Here is a 15,631-nt window from a genome sequence, read left to right as displayed (position 1 = left end):
TCTGTAAATAAGAAAAAAAGATGAAAAGAATAAAGGGGATTATTTTTACATATTTTGAAGTCAAATTAAGTTTATAAAACTTTTTTATTCATTCGAGCAACCTAAATGGTTCTGTCTTACATTTGCTGATTCACTGCTTTTAACAGAACTGTGTGAATTCCCCGGTGCCCCCGCCCAGCATTGGCTGATGCCGTTTAAATCGGTGCTGGGAGGCTGTTCCCAGCACCCTGTCCCGGGGACATTGAAATGGGGGACATTCGACCATGTGGCACCAGTTATGTTTGGAGGTAAATGTGTCGCACATTTTGTAGTCCTTATAATTATGTAATCAATGCGAGGGGAGAAGAGAATACTTTAAAATGTAGAAAAAGACATATACTAATACCAAATATAATACATAGCTGCACGGCTTATTAAAATCATCTCAGCGTTGTGTGTTTTCTCAAACATACTGACAGAATTTGGCTTTCTCTCCTAAAACGGTTTTAGTAAGTTTCATATTCTCACCATTTATGATACCAGTTGACCTCCTCACTTAAAAGTTGCCACATAAGAGTTGATCTGTAAGCTTCAAAAGTTCCATCTCTGCTTAAAAAAATAGTTAAGTGGGCCCTTTGTCCATTTATGCTTCTGAGGTGACCTTGGGGACTTGCTCCTTAAAGACATGCGTCCAGCATGGGGCCCTGTCCCCGTGTCCTGTGGGGTCCTCTGGAACCAGGGGACTCTGTGACTCTCCCAGGTTTGGAAGGACACGCACGGAGCTTCATTTGTGATACAAACGTGGTGTTCCCTCACATCTGGGTGAGGCGGCTCCCCCCCCCCCGCCCCCCTGACACCATCCGTCACTGCGACACGGCTTGCAAGCGGGATGCACCTAATCATTCTGTATGAATGTCTAAAGCTCCGGGTACGGGCTGCTTTAATGCAGCAGACCCCTCCGGGTGCCGAAGTGTGCGCTTGAATAGGCGGGGGCTGGGCACGTCTGGGAGGCCGACGTGGTAATTGGTCTCGGAGGGATGGAGATGGGGTGAAGGGGATGCAGGGCCCGCGCTGCAGCCTTCATTACTCTGCGGGGGACTGGGCTGCTGGCCGGGAGCTGTAGTGCACAAAGAGCCTGTCGCCCTTGCCTGCGCGCGCCGGAGCCTGGGAGCAACCGGGTTAGCGCCCGAACAGCGCCTGCGAACACGCTCGTCTGGGTCACGTTTTTGGTACCAACCTGTACGCTTTGATACTTCTTCAGAAATACATAGGTCAAAATAGATTAGGATCTTCCCACCTTATTGACAACAAATAGTCATTAATTTTCATATGGCTTATGATTTTATAATCCTTTGGGTATGTTATAAATAATTCATTTTATTTTCACTTTCTGTGCTTTGTCTCATTTAAATGTTTGTATGCTGCTTTTTAAATTTCCTTTCAGCATCTGAATTAAACAGCTCTTTCTGCTCCGGTTTTGTAAAGGCTTCTGCGCGGTCAGACCGTCGCGGCCTGGTCTCCGCCTCCCTGCCCTGCCCCTCCGGCCCGCCCCTCCGCCCGCTCCCGGCCGGGCATGGCCTCGCCTTTCCCTGGCCCAAAGCGCAGGTCACCCTGCTGCTGTTTCCTCTAGATGAACAGGTTTTATGGTAGACGTTGATGACTATGCAGAATTACAGTAACTGGATAATTTAAAAAGTGCTACTCTACTGGCCAGAAAAAGTTGATGCAAGTTTTCAAAAGATCTGAATTATTCCTAAGGACATACTTACAAGGTGAACCCCCCCCCCGCCCCAAAACCTGGCTCCTGGTTTTGGAAGAAGTACCACTCACCGCCGGACACTGGCTAACAGCGTGACGCAGGGGGCACGGCGCCGCGAGCCTTGGCCTGTGCGTGCGGGCCGGGCCTGCCGGCCGGAGGCAGGTGTGCTGCGCCCCCACCACGCGGTCGGTCCCCTCGCCCGTTACTCCCCCCACCCCCTTCCGCTGGTGACCACCACGCTGTTGTCTGTGTCCATGAGGTTTTGTTTCTCTTGTCTGTTCATCTGTCGTTTTCAGTTTTACACCCCACGTTTGAGTGAAATCATATGGTTCCTGGCTTTTTCTGTCCGACCTATCTCGCTTAGCACGATGTTCTCAGGTTCCGCCCACGGTGGCGCAAAGGGGAGCGTTTCATCTGGAAAATGCCCCTTGCTTGCCATTAATGCTCACCCGTAAACATGCTTCTTAGAACATTCAACAAACTGCGAGGTCTTTGACAGCAGTCACGTACGTTTCTGGGCAAAGGAGTACGTAGCCGAAAACGCGCTTTCCCCGCCAACCCCAGCTGCTCAGGCTCTGTCCGCCCGTAACGCGCCCGTGTCCTGTCTCCGTAGCTCCGGCAGCTGGTGAACATGTGCATCAACCCAGACCCCGAGAAGCGACCGGACATCACCTACGTGTACGACGTTGCCAAGAGGATGCACGCGTGCACCGCGAGCAGCTGAGCGCCCAGGCGGCGAGCCGACCGCCCTGTGTGCGCGCAGCCCGCCCCGCCCGCCCGCCGGAGCTCGCGCGCCCGGCGCCTTCCCCAGTCCTCTAAGCTTCATTTTGTACCAATTTAAGTCGCCTTCTTGCAAAGCCCAAATGACTTTGGAATAATCGAATTGCATGCTAGGAGAGTAAACGGGACATGATAGTTATTAACGGCTGAAGACTTGTATCCTTATTTAGAGTTTTGTGCGGAGAAATTGTGTTCAGCTTGACTCTCGGTGCCAAACGCTAGGGGCCCTTGGCGCGGGCGGGGACGGCCCTGCCGAGCGGCGCGCCTGGCACCGGGCGGGGCGGGGCGGGGCGCCGCGCCTCCGGCCCTTCGCGGGCAGTGGAGATGAACACAATTGTGAACTTGGGTGATTATTTTATCTCTAAAAGTTGACGTCTGTGTTTTAGTTCTTAGCCTTGTAGCATTTAAATAATTCTTAAGGTAAATGTCAACCTAAAGTATTTGAGAAACATTTACAATTCTTCGCTTATACATTGAAAATGCAACTCTTAAATGTGAAAACATTTGGGGACAAAATGTGAGTCAGACACTGAAGAGTTTTTCACTTTATTTTGTTTTGTCTTCATAGCTTTGATATTCTCTTTGCATTAAAATGGCATAAATGAATCCATATAAAAACCAGTTAAGGGTTTGTTTGGCTGTTGTGACAGTAATTTTGAAGGTTGCACTTTGCCCAAGGCTTTTTTGTGTGTTTTTATTATTGTTTGTACATTTGAAAAATACCCTTTCAGTAACCTTTCAGTGCTCTCTTTCAGTTTCTTTATACATTTAAATGCTCCACTCACAATTGTACACAATAGTGTAAGCATATGTTTTTATTCATAGATTTTATTGAAGTTCTGATTGGTCCCCTTCAGAAAGTTTTTTTTTATATTCTTCAAGTTACCCTCTTATTTATATTGTATGTGCATTTTATCCATGACTATTTCAGGTTCTCTGACAACAAGATACTCTTAAAAAGTATTTGGAGCTCACCCCTCTCCCTGGATCGAAAACATTTTTCCGAAATTTTTCACCGCGTGGCCCGCCCTGTGTCCTGCGTGTTGTCCAGCTGGGCGGGCGGGGTGGGCGGCGCGAGGTCGCCAGCGGCGCCTGCGAACGGGCGCGGCCTCGGGGCTGTGCACAAGGCTGTCGTTTGAGGTGGTTTAACGGCATGGAGACTGGCCGTTCCCGCAGCCCGAGTTTTTCCCTGCTAACAGTTCTGTGGTGACGCATTTAAGCAGAGCGCTGTGTTCAGGCAGGACGATGACAGGTGGCGACCGTGTGTTGAGGGTGAGGAAGGGGCAGAGCCGCCCACCTGGGGCGAGGCGCGGTCTTTCCCGGGGCGCCCTCGAGTGCGTGGTCCCCAGTCCTTCCAGCACCGTGAGGCCAGAGGCCACGGGCCGGCACCGCTGAAGGACGCCGCGCCGCCGGGACCTGCGACGGATACTCGCGCCCGCTGGAGGCCTCTCTTCGGACACCACCTGCCTGTGGCCCGCTGCACTGCCGGGCTTGGTTTTTTTTCCTGTAAGTATTTTTCTTACCACAATTTGCATACATCCAAGTCATTTATAAACTTTTAAAATGTATAAAGGGCAAAAAAGTATAAACTGTTCCTTTTCCCAAGTGGCATCATCAGGCTTGGGGTTTGCGTTGGTTCTGCGCGGGCAGAGGGATTTCCTCTCGGGCTGGGCAGCCACTCCTCCCTCCCAGGGCCGGAGCCGCTTCCCGCGGATCCCGGTGGCTGCCAGCACATCTCACGCCCACGGAGCTCCGTCTGCAGAACGAGGACTAGAATTGCGTCTGTGGCCCACTCGTGCTGTGTGCACCTCCCTGCCGGGGGCTGACTGGGACGAATGTCCTTCACTCGGGACAGGTGCTCCTTTCTCGTAAACCCTTGTGGATGTCACTCTCGCTGGCTCCACCCTCGCGGTGACATGCAGGCAAAGGTTTAAGCTTTTCTTTCCAGGGACGCTCCGCCGGAAGGAACGAGCCGGGAAGAGCCGTGTGGTCAGGGAAATCCGTTACTATTTGCTGCATGGGCAAGCTTTATTTTGGCTCTTCTATCTTTTTTTTTTTTTTTTTTTTTTTTTTTTTATCTAAGTGTTCTTATTTTTTCCTGAAGAAACCACTGTGTAAAAAAACAAATTTTAATTTTGAGTGGGATCATTTCAAAGAATTATGATCATTAGAAGTTTTACTTTTTATAATCACATAGAAAGTATTCTTTATATGCTTCTGTTTGTAAGTGAATTTTGTATTGATTAAGTAAGACATTCGGGTTGACTCGAAAAATAGTAAAATGAAAGGTACATCTGATTCTAAGCCTTATTTAGACGTCGGTACCGGTTCCCCAGGGGAGGATGCGGGGTGACGCTGCCTTGTAAGCCGAGGCTGGGAGCAGTGGATGGAGGGCACCCCCATGTGCAGAAAGGACCCCGCAACGTGCAATGATGTAAATGCAGGAAGACACCCAACCGCTCCCGGAGCGCCTCCCCGCTCTGCACAGCGGCCTGCTACAAAACACCTTTCTTGTATCAATATACTTCAGGTGTTGCTGTTAACATTTACATGGTATTTATTTTAACCAAAATGTTATCCATATTAAATGTTCTTTTCCCTTTAAAGTGAATGTATGATGCCTATAACCCGCAGTGCATAATCGCTCTATGCCTCATATTTCAATAGTACTGTAACACGGACTTCTTTTGTGAAATACTTTTATTTTGTTACGCTTTAAATACACATACTAAAAAATCTCTGATGTTAGCTTTGAAAATTGTATAATATCCTAATAAAATATAAAATTAAAAAGCAAGCATAATAAAACTTGTATGTACCGCTGACTTTTTCCCCCTGGAGGCGGCCGTCCTTTATTTCACTGACCACGCTGCCCGCGGAAGCAGCCCTTCTGCACCCACGTCGCCCCCTGCTCCCCTGCGGGCGCCGAGAGCCGAAGCGGCGCAGGCGGCGGGGGCTCGGGCGGCCCGGGACGAGGCGCTCCCCGGGGTCCGCGTTAAGCGAGGCGCACGCCCGCGGGCCCCTGTTCCCCTCGGCGCGTCGCTGTCTGTCTGCACCCAGAAAAAGTCCTCGGAAGTCGTGCAAAGTCTAAGATTGAGGCACCAGGTGGGTTCGCGTCGCTGCCATGTGCCGCTGACAGCGCTGCGCACCGGCTGGAAGTTCTTTTCACGGAGCGAGTGAAGGTTCTCCCCGCGCCTGGGACCGCGGGGCGAGCCGAGCTCCGTGCGCGCGGCCTGCGGGGCTGCGGGGCGCGACCGCTCGTGGGCGTCCCTTCTGTGGACCTGCGGGCGTAGGGCCAGTGACTCTCAGGTGCAAGATGGTGCTGGGTAGTTACAAATTTTGTTTCACAAGCATAACCAGCAGAGTCAGCACCAGGCGTTCATGTTGACCTGCGTTACTCAGTGGTGCGACCGCGGCCCCGCCAGGCGGAGGCCACGACGTCACAACTGAACGACGGTGTCACTAGCTTGGACGAACACGCGAAAGCCTGGACCCAAACCTTCGTGGGGCCGTTGCGGCATCGCTTTTTGAGACCAGCGACGCCTCACACAATTGATGACGGAGGAAAACAGATGCACCGCGGCAGTTTCCAGAGAAAGAAGGGAAAGCGTGTGACGTTTATTTTCCTTGAGTCGAGAGGTTCCTCCGCGGGTGTCCCTGGTCGTCTCGCACACGCATTTCATTGTCCCCTTGGCTTTAAAAGCGATTTAAATAAAACTAAGAATCACAGGTGGGACCTTGGAAACGCGTTTTCAGATTCTGTCCCTGTGCGCTGCAACGCACAGCAAGTCCATCTCTCCGCTCCTTTCCAGAAGTGACGCCCTGAGAGTCAGTTACTTAATTTCTCCGATTGCCGCATTGCCAGGCGAACGGGGCTGGGGCGCCCTCGGTGGGGGCCCGGCTCAGCCCAGGGAGGGCCTGGCCGCAGGCCCCGGAGCTCCTGGCGTAGAGGCCCAGGAGGCCTTTTTGGTTCCAATGAACGGCTGGGTGAGCCAAACGCTGAAAGCTTCTGGCGGCCGCGTCCGCCCGGTTCCTAATGCCTCCGAGATATATATGTATTACGGGGTAACGTCTGCGCCGTTCTCCATCGTGGACGTACGTACACTCGCACGTCCTCAGCAGCCCCCGACGCAGGCACGGACGCCTCGGTCATCAGAAAGGCAGCCTCGGATCCTTCCCCAGAGCCGCGCGTGTGTGGGAAGCCATAGGCTCTTCTCACACTGCACTGCCAAGTGGCACGGAAGTCAGTGGCGTCCTCGGGAGGCATCTCTCCCTTTTAATGGTCGTGGGAGTTCTAGATGCAGAAACAATAAAATTCACTCTTTAGAAGTGAATTGGGAAGGAAGCCAGCGTTGTGATCCTTGTCTCACCCAGCGTCCCCGACATTCCCAACTTCAAACGTGCTCTGGCAACACGCTCTGTCTCTTCATAATCCGCCTCGCCCTTGTTATTAAATATCCTGCCTTTCTTTAACGTTGGCTCTCCCTGCAAAGCTCTCGGCCCCCTGAGAGCAGGGCACTGTCGTGACACCATTACGTCCTCAGTGCTCAGCAGAGCACCCGGGGCCGATGCACCCTAAGTGCCCCGTAAGTGCCCCGTTTAAGTGGATGTGTTCGCTGCATGAACTTGTCCACGAGTGCGCGTGCTCCATGTCCCCGGGAGAGGGAGGGTCCTGCCCCAAGGAGCAGGAGAGAGGGTCTTCCCGGGGTCCCCTGGGAGTCGGGCTTCCTTCCAGTTCTACGCCAGGTCTCGTGCTGTCATCTCTTGTTCCAGACGCGTCATCTGAGGAAACCCAGTACTGCATTCAAGAGCTGAAACGCAGGTAAGTGAGGACACTTGCTGTACTTGTCACTGTTCCGCGCTCGGTGGCGGTTCGCTGATAGGGACGCTCGGTGGAGGCCGAGCGGAGGAAGGCCTGCCCGGCGGGTTGGCTGGAGTTTGATGAATGAATAGATGACCTGGAGGTATGGGGGCGGGGGGAGGAGAAAGCCCAGGAAGGGGCTCCCCCCACATCCGCGAAGGCCTCTCTCCCGGGGGATCAGAGGAGCGGGAGAGGGGGCGTGTGTCCGTTGGGTCTGTGGTCACCCGGGGTGCTCTGTGCACCCAGCCTGATGCTTAGACACGTTTCCCTCTACTTGCTTTTGTCAATTGTCACAATGACTTCAATAAGGTAGTTGTTAATATTACCCCCATTTGAAACAAGAGTAAGCTCAAAATGTTGACTTACTGAAGGTCACAGCTTGGAAATGGGATAGGAATTATATTTTCATGGGAAAACTAATGGGTGCAAAAAATGGGAGGAAGACAAGAAAACCAGGGGACTATGGAAAGAATATTGAGATGCTGACCATGTTCAAGGAGGTTGAGTGGCCATCCCTTTGAGTTCATACTCTGTCCCTCTAAGACTGGAGAGCGGCGCGGGTCGCTACTGTTCAGCTTGTTACAGCAACGGGGGTGTTTCGAAGCTCGAGGTCCACGTTGGATACTTATCAGGCACGTAGTGAAGAACTGATTCACCCTAAGGCTGAAAAGCAAGCACAGCGCGTTTGTCCTCAGATGCACAGTGAGCTGTGGTGCAGAAATCTGAAAACAGGCTTGAATGCCACGGATGGGGTCCAAATCCCTAATTTCAGGCTGCGTTGTGCTTATATCCCAGAGAAATCGTGCCACCCTTTAAGTCTCAGGAACATTCAGAAACAGACCTTTAAAGAGGATAGAACTGCCTCATCATCTAGCAGCTATGACAAAGGAAGTTCAAGGGAATTCAAGCAAATTTCAGCGCGACGTCGCCTCCATTTCCCTTTGAACTCTCCAGTGTATGCCAGATACAGTTTTGGGGGTGCCCTACCGAGACTCCCCCATAATAATGAGGAATCACGGGATCCAGCCGGTGTAAGTCACCTCAGTTGGCGGGTTTTCCTGCTTCTATGGGTTTAGCAAAACCCTTTGTGGCAGCCAAGCACAAACAGAAACCACTGTCCCCGGGCTGGGAGGCCGCCCTGGGGTGGGAGTCGCGTGCACGGGCCGCTGAGCACAGCCCCGTTCCCGGCGCCCGGCGCTGCGTCCTGCGCAGGCGAGGCTCCCCTCCAGGTCAGGGAGTGAGGCTGGCTCTCGCGCTCACAAAAACCCCACGGACGTCTTTGTGCCACAGCACGGAGTAGTCATTTGTCTTCCCGCAGATCGCGCGGCCTCGTTAGCCAGAGCCCCGCTGCTCGAGCATCCGCGCCGGGGCTCAGGTGTGCGCGGCCGCGGTGGCCCGGCTCTGCGCGGGGCTTCTCTCCAGGGACAGCCGATGGCAGGGCACGGCCCACAGGCCCAGTGTGGGGAGAGGCAGGGAGCAGTTCGATTGCAGTCGCCAGCCGGCCCCACGCTTGGCAAACCCGACTTCACTTTCCGAGGGGCAGAACGAGCAGGCAGCCTGTGTGCGTGTGTGCGCGGACATCCGTTCACGTGTGTGTGCATGAGCATGCGTGAGCGTGCGTGTGTGCGCACACTGCACTCTAAGATGCCGTCTTAGACCTCATCAGAGACCACAGGTTAAACCAAGGCTTCACCTGGTCACTCAAAAACGGGGGCGTCGCAAGCGTCCGCCGTCTGGCAGGGAGAGCGGGGGTTGTCGCTGCGCCAGCATCCCCTGCAGTCCCAGACCACGCGGCCGCCGCCCGCGGCGTGAACCCAGGAGGCTCAGCGCTGCCCCACGTCGTTGCAGAAAGCCGCCCCTGCTTCACGTGCGTGGTGGTGGAGCAGGGAGAAGGTTGGTTTTGTAAAACCAGTATCTCTGCTGGGTCATCAGTCTAGGGTATGGATTTCTTCCCGTAAAACTTCAAATAAAGGCCATTTGCCCCCAGTGTCCGCTCCTGGGAGACCCAGGGATGACACATCCGGCCACGGGCCTGGCCGCAGTGTGCGTGGGGCACGGGGTCGGGGCTGCGGGGCCCTGCCCGCTCCCGGGCTTTCTGCGCGCGTGCTCCTTCCTCTGAAGCGGCTCTGCTCGGCTCCAATCGGCCGGGCGTGCGCCCTTCCTGGTCCGCAAGCACCAGCTATAAGTCCGGCGGCTCTGCCCCTGGGGAGGGTTGGCTCTTCGTGTGTCTTTAGAGACGGAACCCGATCCAGATTTTGAAAAGGACAAGTCGCTGCTCCACGCCCTCGCCGGTAGCGTTGGAAATCGCCCCCCAGGTCAGTGAGGTTCCAGAAGGAATAGAAATGACCTTGGCCTGGACAGGGCCCCCCGGACCCCCGCTTCCTGCCCGCAGCTGTTCACGCTGTCCCCTCCTCTGCACGGGGCATCTGTATGGAAACTGACGACAATAAAAACTGAATTCTATGTACGTTTCTGTTTGTATTTTTTAATTGCTCTTCAGTTACGGTTGTCCCAGTTTCCCCCGTGGCTGCCCCCGCCCCGACAGGAAGTTAAACTTGGCATCTCCCTAAGGCTCTCTGCATGCCCTGTTGACAGATTTTAGAAGTCCTCATCCTTGATAATGCGTATGACATGTAATGCTTTTATATACATTGAGACAATCCAGACTTCTTAAATCATTTTTTTAGTATCATCTGTGGCAGTCTACAAAGTGCTTTGGAAGGGTGACCCACAGACTAACTTGATTTTGCTAGAAATGGCCGGTATATTCAGAGTTTTACTTCAATTCTGGCTGTGCAGATGTTCGATCATGGCAAGGAAGCGTCTGTCTGTGCCCCGTGAATGGCCCCACGTGACAGGCTGACCCGCGGAGGGCCCCCTGGCCTTGCTGATGGAAGTCAATGACAGGACGCATGGCCCTGAATTTGCGAGGTGGCCTCGTGCCTCCAAAGGTTTTTCTGTTTCCGCCGTTGCATGAATGGCTGGTGGTCACTTGGGCTGATGTTTCTCAGCCGAGCAGACTTTACCCCGAGAGACACTGGCAATGTCTGGGGACATTTTTGATTGTCAAAACCAGGCGTTGGGCTGAGCGGGGAGAAGCTACTCCTGGTATCGAGTAGGTAAAGGCCGGAGACGCTGCTAAACGTTACAACACACAGGACAGCCCTCCCTCAGATGGCGCGACCCCAAGGCCAGGAGTGGAGGCTGAGGAATCCGTCGGAGACCGGAGAGGCAGGATGGTGGGCGTTAGAACGAGGCTGAGCTTCCACGTGCACACGGTGCCTATAGAAACTCTCAGTGTGAGATCTCTTCGTTCGGTGATGTAGGAGAGCTGTCCTTGTAAAGAGTGGTCCTTAGTGGTCTACTGAGGTCAGAGAGAGGCTCATTTCTCTGAGTCTACCCTCTAGAAACACCCTGTCTCCTTTCTAGTTTATCCTCACACAAGTGAGGATGCATTTTTACAAAGAGGCATGCTGTTTGTTGAGCATACTAATCTGCAGCCAAAAAAAAAAAAAAAACAAAAAAACAAAACAAAAAAAAAACGTTGAAAGAAAAACAGCCAGTTATTTCCATGGTCGGTCTTCCCAGCTCAGCAGAAGCCGTCCACGCGGAGCTTTACGTAACTGCTCTGAGAATCGCTCGCCTGTGCCGCCGGCTCACACGCCCCTGGGCTTCGGCGCCCGAGAACGATGCTCCTCTGCAGCTCGCGCGCGCTCCCGTTGGCTTGCTCCCTCCTGCGGCTGGAAGGAGGGCGGTCTCCTCTGCCGTTTCACCTCTGAGTCCCCTGGTCCTGGCGGGAGCCACGCGGAGCCCCCGGACCGTCTTCTCAGTGTCTCTGGGAGGAGGTTAAACAACGCGTACCTACCTAGAGCGGGAGGCACGATTTCTTGGGAGGAGCTGTGTGTTCTAGGATGCTTTTCGGTTTTGAAAACGCCGGCAGGCACGGCTTTGGGGCACGTCCGGCAGGCAGGATGACACGTAAGGAGGGCGGCCACGTGGCAGCTGCTGATGCCGAGGAGAGGGGCGGAGTCCACGCTTGGTCACTTAGAAGGGGAGTGGGGCTCAGGCTTACAGCTTAGCAGACAGGGAAAAAGGTTAGTTTTCTGAGGGGTAAATAGCCCTTCGCTCCTGGCGGCCATCAGCTGGCAGAGAATGCAGAGCAATGGTTGAAAACGATCGCTTCTCCGGTCGAACAACCTGACAACAGGTAAAACCAGGAAGTACCGCTAGTGGGCTCCCTGCCCGGGTCCAAAGCAGAGCCGTGAGGGTGCCCGCGGGCCTGGTGTCCTGGGGTCTGTGCCCCGCCCCGGGGTCTGCCCCACCCAGCCCCGCAGCTCAGGTCAGGCCATGGTGACGCCCGCGTCGCGCGCCGCGGCCAAGCCACCACACTCTCAGCCACGGGGGATCAGGCCGGAATGGTGCGGCTCTGCGAGGAGAAGCTCGTCCCCCTGCCCCCCGGCGACCCCACTGCAGGAGCGAGGCTGGAAAGAGGGGCGGGAAGTGACCGTCGACCAGACTGCGAAACAACCAGAAGGGACTGGGCGGATTTCCTTAGGCCTTGAAGGGCTGAGCGGCAGCAGGGGACACTGCAGAGCAGCAGCGTCACGGAGTTCGGGGGGGGGGGGGTGTGCTCCAAGCAGACCCCCCAGATGGGCGCTTACAGCCCCCGGCATCCCGAGCCCACGGGCCTTTGTGCGTGTGCTTCCGAGCACAGACAAGGTGCACAAACAGGCATCCATTTGTGGCCTCGCCGGGGGGAGGTGGGGACAGACCTCGGCTCTCCTTTGACTCTTCCTCCCAGTTACGTCTGAGGTGCCACGGGTCCCGCGAGCCAGCTCAGCCCGTCCTTATCAGTGCTACCGACAGGGCCTCCGAGGACGCCTGCAACCAAGAGAGGAGACCCGTGGTTTGCCAAATTCCCCCCTTTTCCGCATTTTGCGGCGGACAAGCTCTCGGCTGCAAACCCTTCGCCGTCACGAACGGAACCCGATTGTTTGGGACGTTGTCGTTAGGTGACAGGGTGGGAAGCCGGGCCCACTCCTGGGGGCCCCATCGCGCGACTCATTAAATGGTTACTAGAAATGACCCGCCCCTGCAACGCGGGATCATAAATCGCGCTTTTCAGGCGTCTCAATTATTGCCCGCACGTCTGCTCCAAAAGGCCTCCGAGGCCGAAACGCAATATTTCATTTCCGACACTTAATCTATGAGGGTGCCCTCGGAGATCTATTAGGCCTTTAAAATAATTCACGGACGTCGCCTCACTGGGCGACGCGAAGTTGCTATCGGAAGCTTTGGGTTTTATCGATAGGCTGGGCGGGAACGTTGGCGCAGAACTCCCGTCGTCGGCGTCGTCAGGGGTCCCTGGAGCGAGGCGGTCCACCGGGCAAGGCGAGGCCTCCGCAGCCGTGCAGGGCGGGGGGGCGGGGCTTGGGGTTCTGTCTCCGCCCCCCAGAACTGTGTGCTGGAGTCACCTCTCTAAGCCTCAGTTTCTCCATCTCTAGCTCAGCGGTAAAAAAACTATGCACTTCACACTTGGGTTGTGAGGCCCACGCTCGCCGCCTTGCGCAGCCCCCGTTTTATCGGTGGCGAAGCTAGAAACTTGTTTGTTTTCAAGATAAATCATGCAGGGGACAGTCAGCTCGCCCACGCTTCCGCGCGCTGATTCTTCCCTGCGGGCTATTTGGGGGGCCACATCGGCCCGAATTGCCTGCCTTGGTCTCGGGGACGGTGTGTGAGCAGCTGCAGGAAGGGCACAGAGGTGCAGGGTGTGGTGGCTGCCGCTAAGAAGACGATGTCCTTCACGTCTAGGAGGTGGCAGTTACAGTTGTCCCCAAGGCACCAAACGCCACACTGAGGACGCTGATGAGACTTCCAAGTCTGCAACGTCTTCATGGGGGGGGGGACTCCGTCGGCGCCTCCCAGCACAGCCGGCCGGGGCTCACCGCCTCCCTGAGCTCGGGGTTGGGGCGTGAGTCTCTGCCGAGCAGGCGTGTGCACAGGTCGGCGGCGGGGACTGACTCACCGGCCGCCTTGTCTGTCCGTCGCCCTCTCTGCTCTGACACCGAGTGGCCGTGGCTGCTTCTCCAGGACAAGCCGCCAGGATCCCGGGTTCAGTGGGGCCTCTTAAAAAAATACAAAAGGAAATTGCAACATGAGATAAGAAAGGAAACAATCAGCATGTAAAATCACAATGAATTTTGACAATGAAAAATTTGATGGAGACCACAAACATGATAGATTTCAGAAAAACAACCTAGTATTTTTATCACTGGCTGCTTAACCCTCATTTGCAATATTGCTTCCTTTCTTGCCTTTTTTGGCCTCATATTACTTTGGACATCTCGAGGGGACAACAGCCTCGAAATTTCATTTTCTATAGAAAATAGTTTAAGAATTGTTTTAAAATAGTTCTTATTTTTAGAAGTTATTGGTAGTTTAGTAAAGCTTTCCTTGGCTTCATGAATTATTTTTAGTAACATGGAGTAAATTTTAGAGTAGCTATCTATGTATATTTTTCTTCAAATTTGAGCTATAACATTTGGGAGAAAAACTTGACGTCTCTCTTCTGGTTTCAAACGCTTTGAATTTTGTTTCTCTGGAGTCGCGTGCACGCTTCCCGCGGAGGGTGCTTAGGGGCCGCCCTGGGGCCGCCACCTTTTTCCGTTTCTTTCTTCATTTCGCAGCATCCGAGGAGCCGGCACCGGGAGGTGGGCGTGGTTCTGGACGGCTGTCCTAAACCCACAGGGGCAGCTGCGCTCTGTGACCAGGGGCGACGGCGACCCACATAAATCCATTCCACTAAATATATTCCCAGCTCCCTGCCTCTCAACTGCGCCTCAGTGGCACTCAGCCCAAGGGGGCACGTGGCCAGAGGAGACGGAAGTGGAACGGGAATGGTTCTCAAGACCTTTCGGTTATGACCCCCCACTTTCGTAAATGTGACCAAAAACAAAACAGAAAACCAAAACGACATGCTGACCTCAATAGATTGTTCCACCCCTTTTGTGACTCTGGAAGCTGGTTTCCCGAGTGTCCCGGGAAAGGTGGTTCTGGGGACAGCGTCCCGGGACCGGCTGTCTCCAGGGTCCCCGGGGGACCCAGCCAGGCCCCTGACTTCGCAGCCTTGGAGCTCGGATTCCAGCTCCCCGCCTCCCCGCCTGGTCCCTGCCCCCCGGGACGCCTCCCCGGCCCCTGCTGCCGGGCAGTCCTCTCAGGCCAGGTTCCTGCGAGGCTGGGACGCTGTCCTCATCGACCCCTAGATGCGCGGAGCAGTCACCTCACCGCCTGCGAAGTGTGTGGCCGCTACGCAGCTGCGCTGCCCCTGCCCCCTCTCCCCACCTCTCCCCACTCTCTTCTCCGTCTCGAATCCGCACGGCAGACGGGGGATCCGCACGGCAAAACCGGCTCCAGGAACCGCGCGGACTTCCCTGCTCCGTGATGTCAGCACTGGCCGGCATCAGCCCACCCGCCGTGCACTTGCAGCGCAGGCCGCTTCTGGGTGTCTAAGCCACACATCTAGTAACGCTAGTCCCGCATGTGTGCAGGTAGCGGGCACACACACGCGCGCGCGTGTGAAAATAAAGACTCCAGATGTAACTGAAAGCAGTAGCAGGTCCAAATGAATATCACGGCGAGCGTGTCTTGAGTAGCTTTAATATTCAGTGAAAGTTTGAGCTGAGAGTTACCAGCCATTAGAGCTTAACAGATGAGTTCTTTTCCGAGAGTTGTGTTGACTTGATCCGATAAAACACTCCCTCCCCAGGGAGATGACAAGATTCTCCCTGGAGAAACAATATGTTCCCTCCAATATGCGGCCCCTTCGCCTCCATCCTGTTCCACGACAAGAATATCCCCAGCTCTGGGGAGCTTTGCCTGTCGCCAGGCTCATAGGATTGAATTTCCATCTGAGTTTTAGGTGGGAGTTCTCTTACCCCTGGTGCAGCTCAGCATGACCATTGGCCCTCAGAGGGTCCGCGTGTCAACCGCAAAAAAGCCTGTCCTAGGGACACCTCATCCTCATCTGTCAGCCATTGTTACCACGTACTAACTGATTTTTAGAGTGAGACTCTTTACTGCCACCTGCTGGAAGAAATATCACAATAGTAGGCAAATCGACCCCTAAAGGGCACACAGTGGCTTGCGGGGGACCTGGGGTGAGCCTTGGGACCCCGCAAGTTTTTTCAGTTTTCCATCAAGTGCAAATTTTCTTGTTAAAAGCAGACTACTGTAACAGAAGAAAGGCCACGGCC

General features: G+C 54.5%; 1 protein-coding gene across 3 annotated transcripts in view; it reads left to right on the top strand.

The window, feature by feature from the left end:
- Positions 1-2,752, top strand: part of NEK7 (NIMA related kinase 7) — a 75,550-nt gene extending 72,798 nt beyond the window's left edge. For all 3 annotated transcript variants that reach the window (XM_054576551.1, XM_054576552.1, XM_054576550.1), the window contains one exon: positions 2,352-2,752. In XM_054576551.1, the coding sequence (XP_054432526.1) occupies positions 2,352-2,462 (111 nt within the window). In that variant the 3' untranslated portion in view covers positions 2,463-2,752. The remainder of the gene's footprint in view (positions 1-2,351) is intronic.
- Positions 2,753-15,631: the final 12,879 nt, after the last annotated feature.

The sequence above is a fragment of the Pteronotus mesoamericanus genome, unplaced genomic scaffold (genome assembly GCF_021234165.1).
Source record: "Pteronotus mesoamericanus isolate MK-2021 breed Mesoamerican mustached bat unplaced genomic scaffold, CSHL_Meso_final contig_347, whole genome shotgun sequence".
In the NCBI taxonomy this organism is placed as follows: domain Eukaryota; kingdom Metazoa; phylum Chordata; class Mammalia; order Chiroptera; family Mormoopidae; genus Pteronotus; species Pteronotus mesoamericanus.
This window is presented reverse-complemented; position numbering and strand designations above follow the sequence as displayed.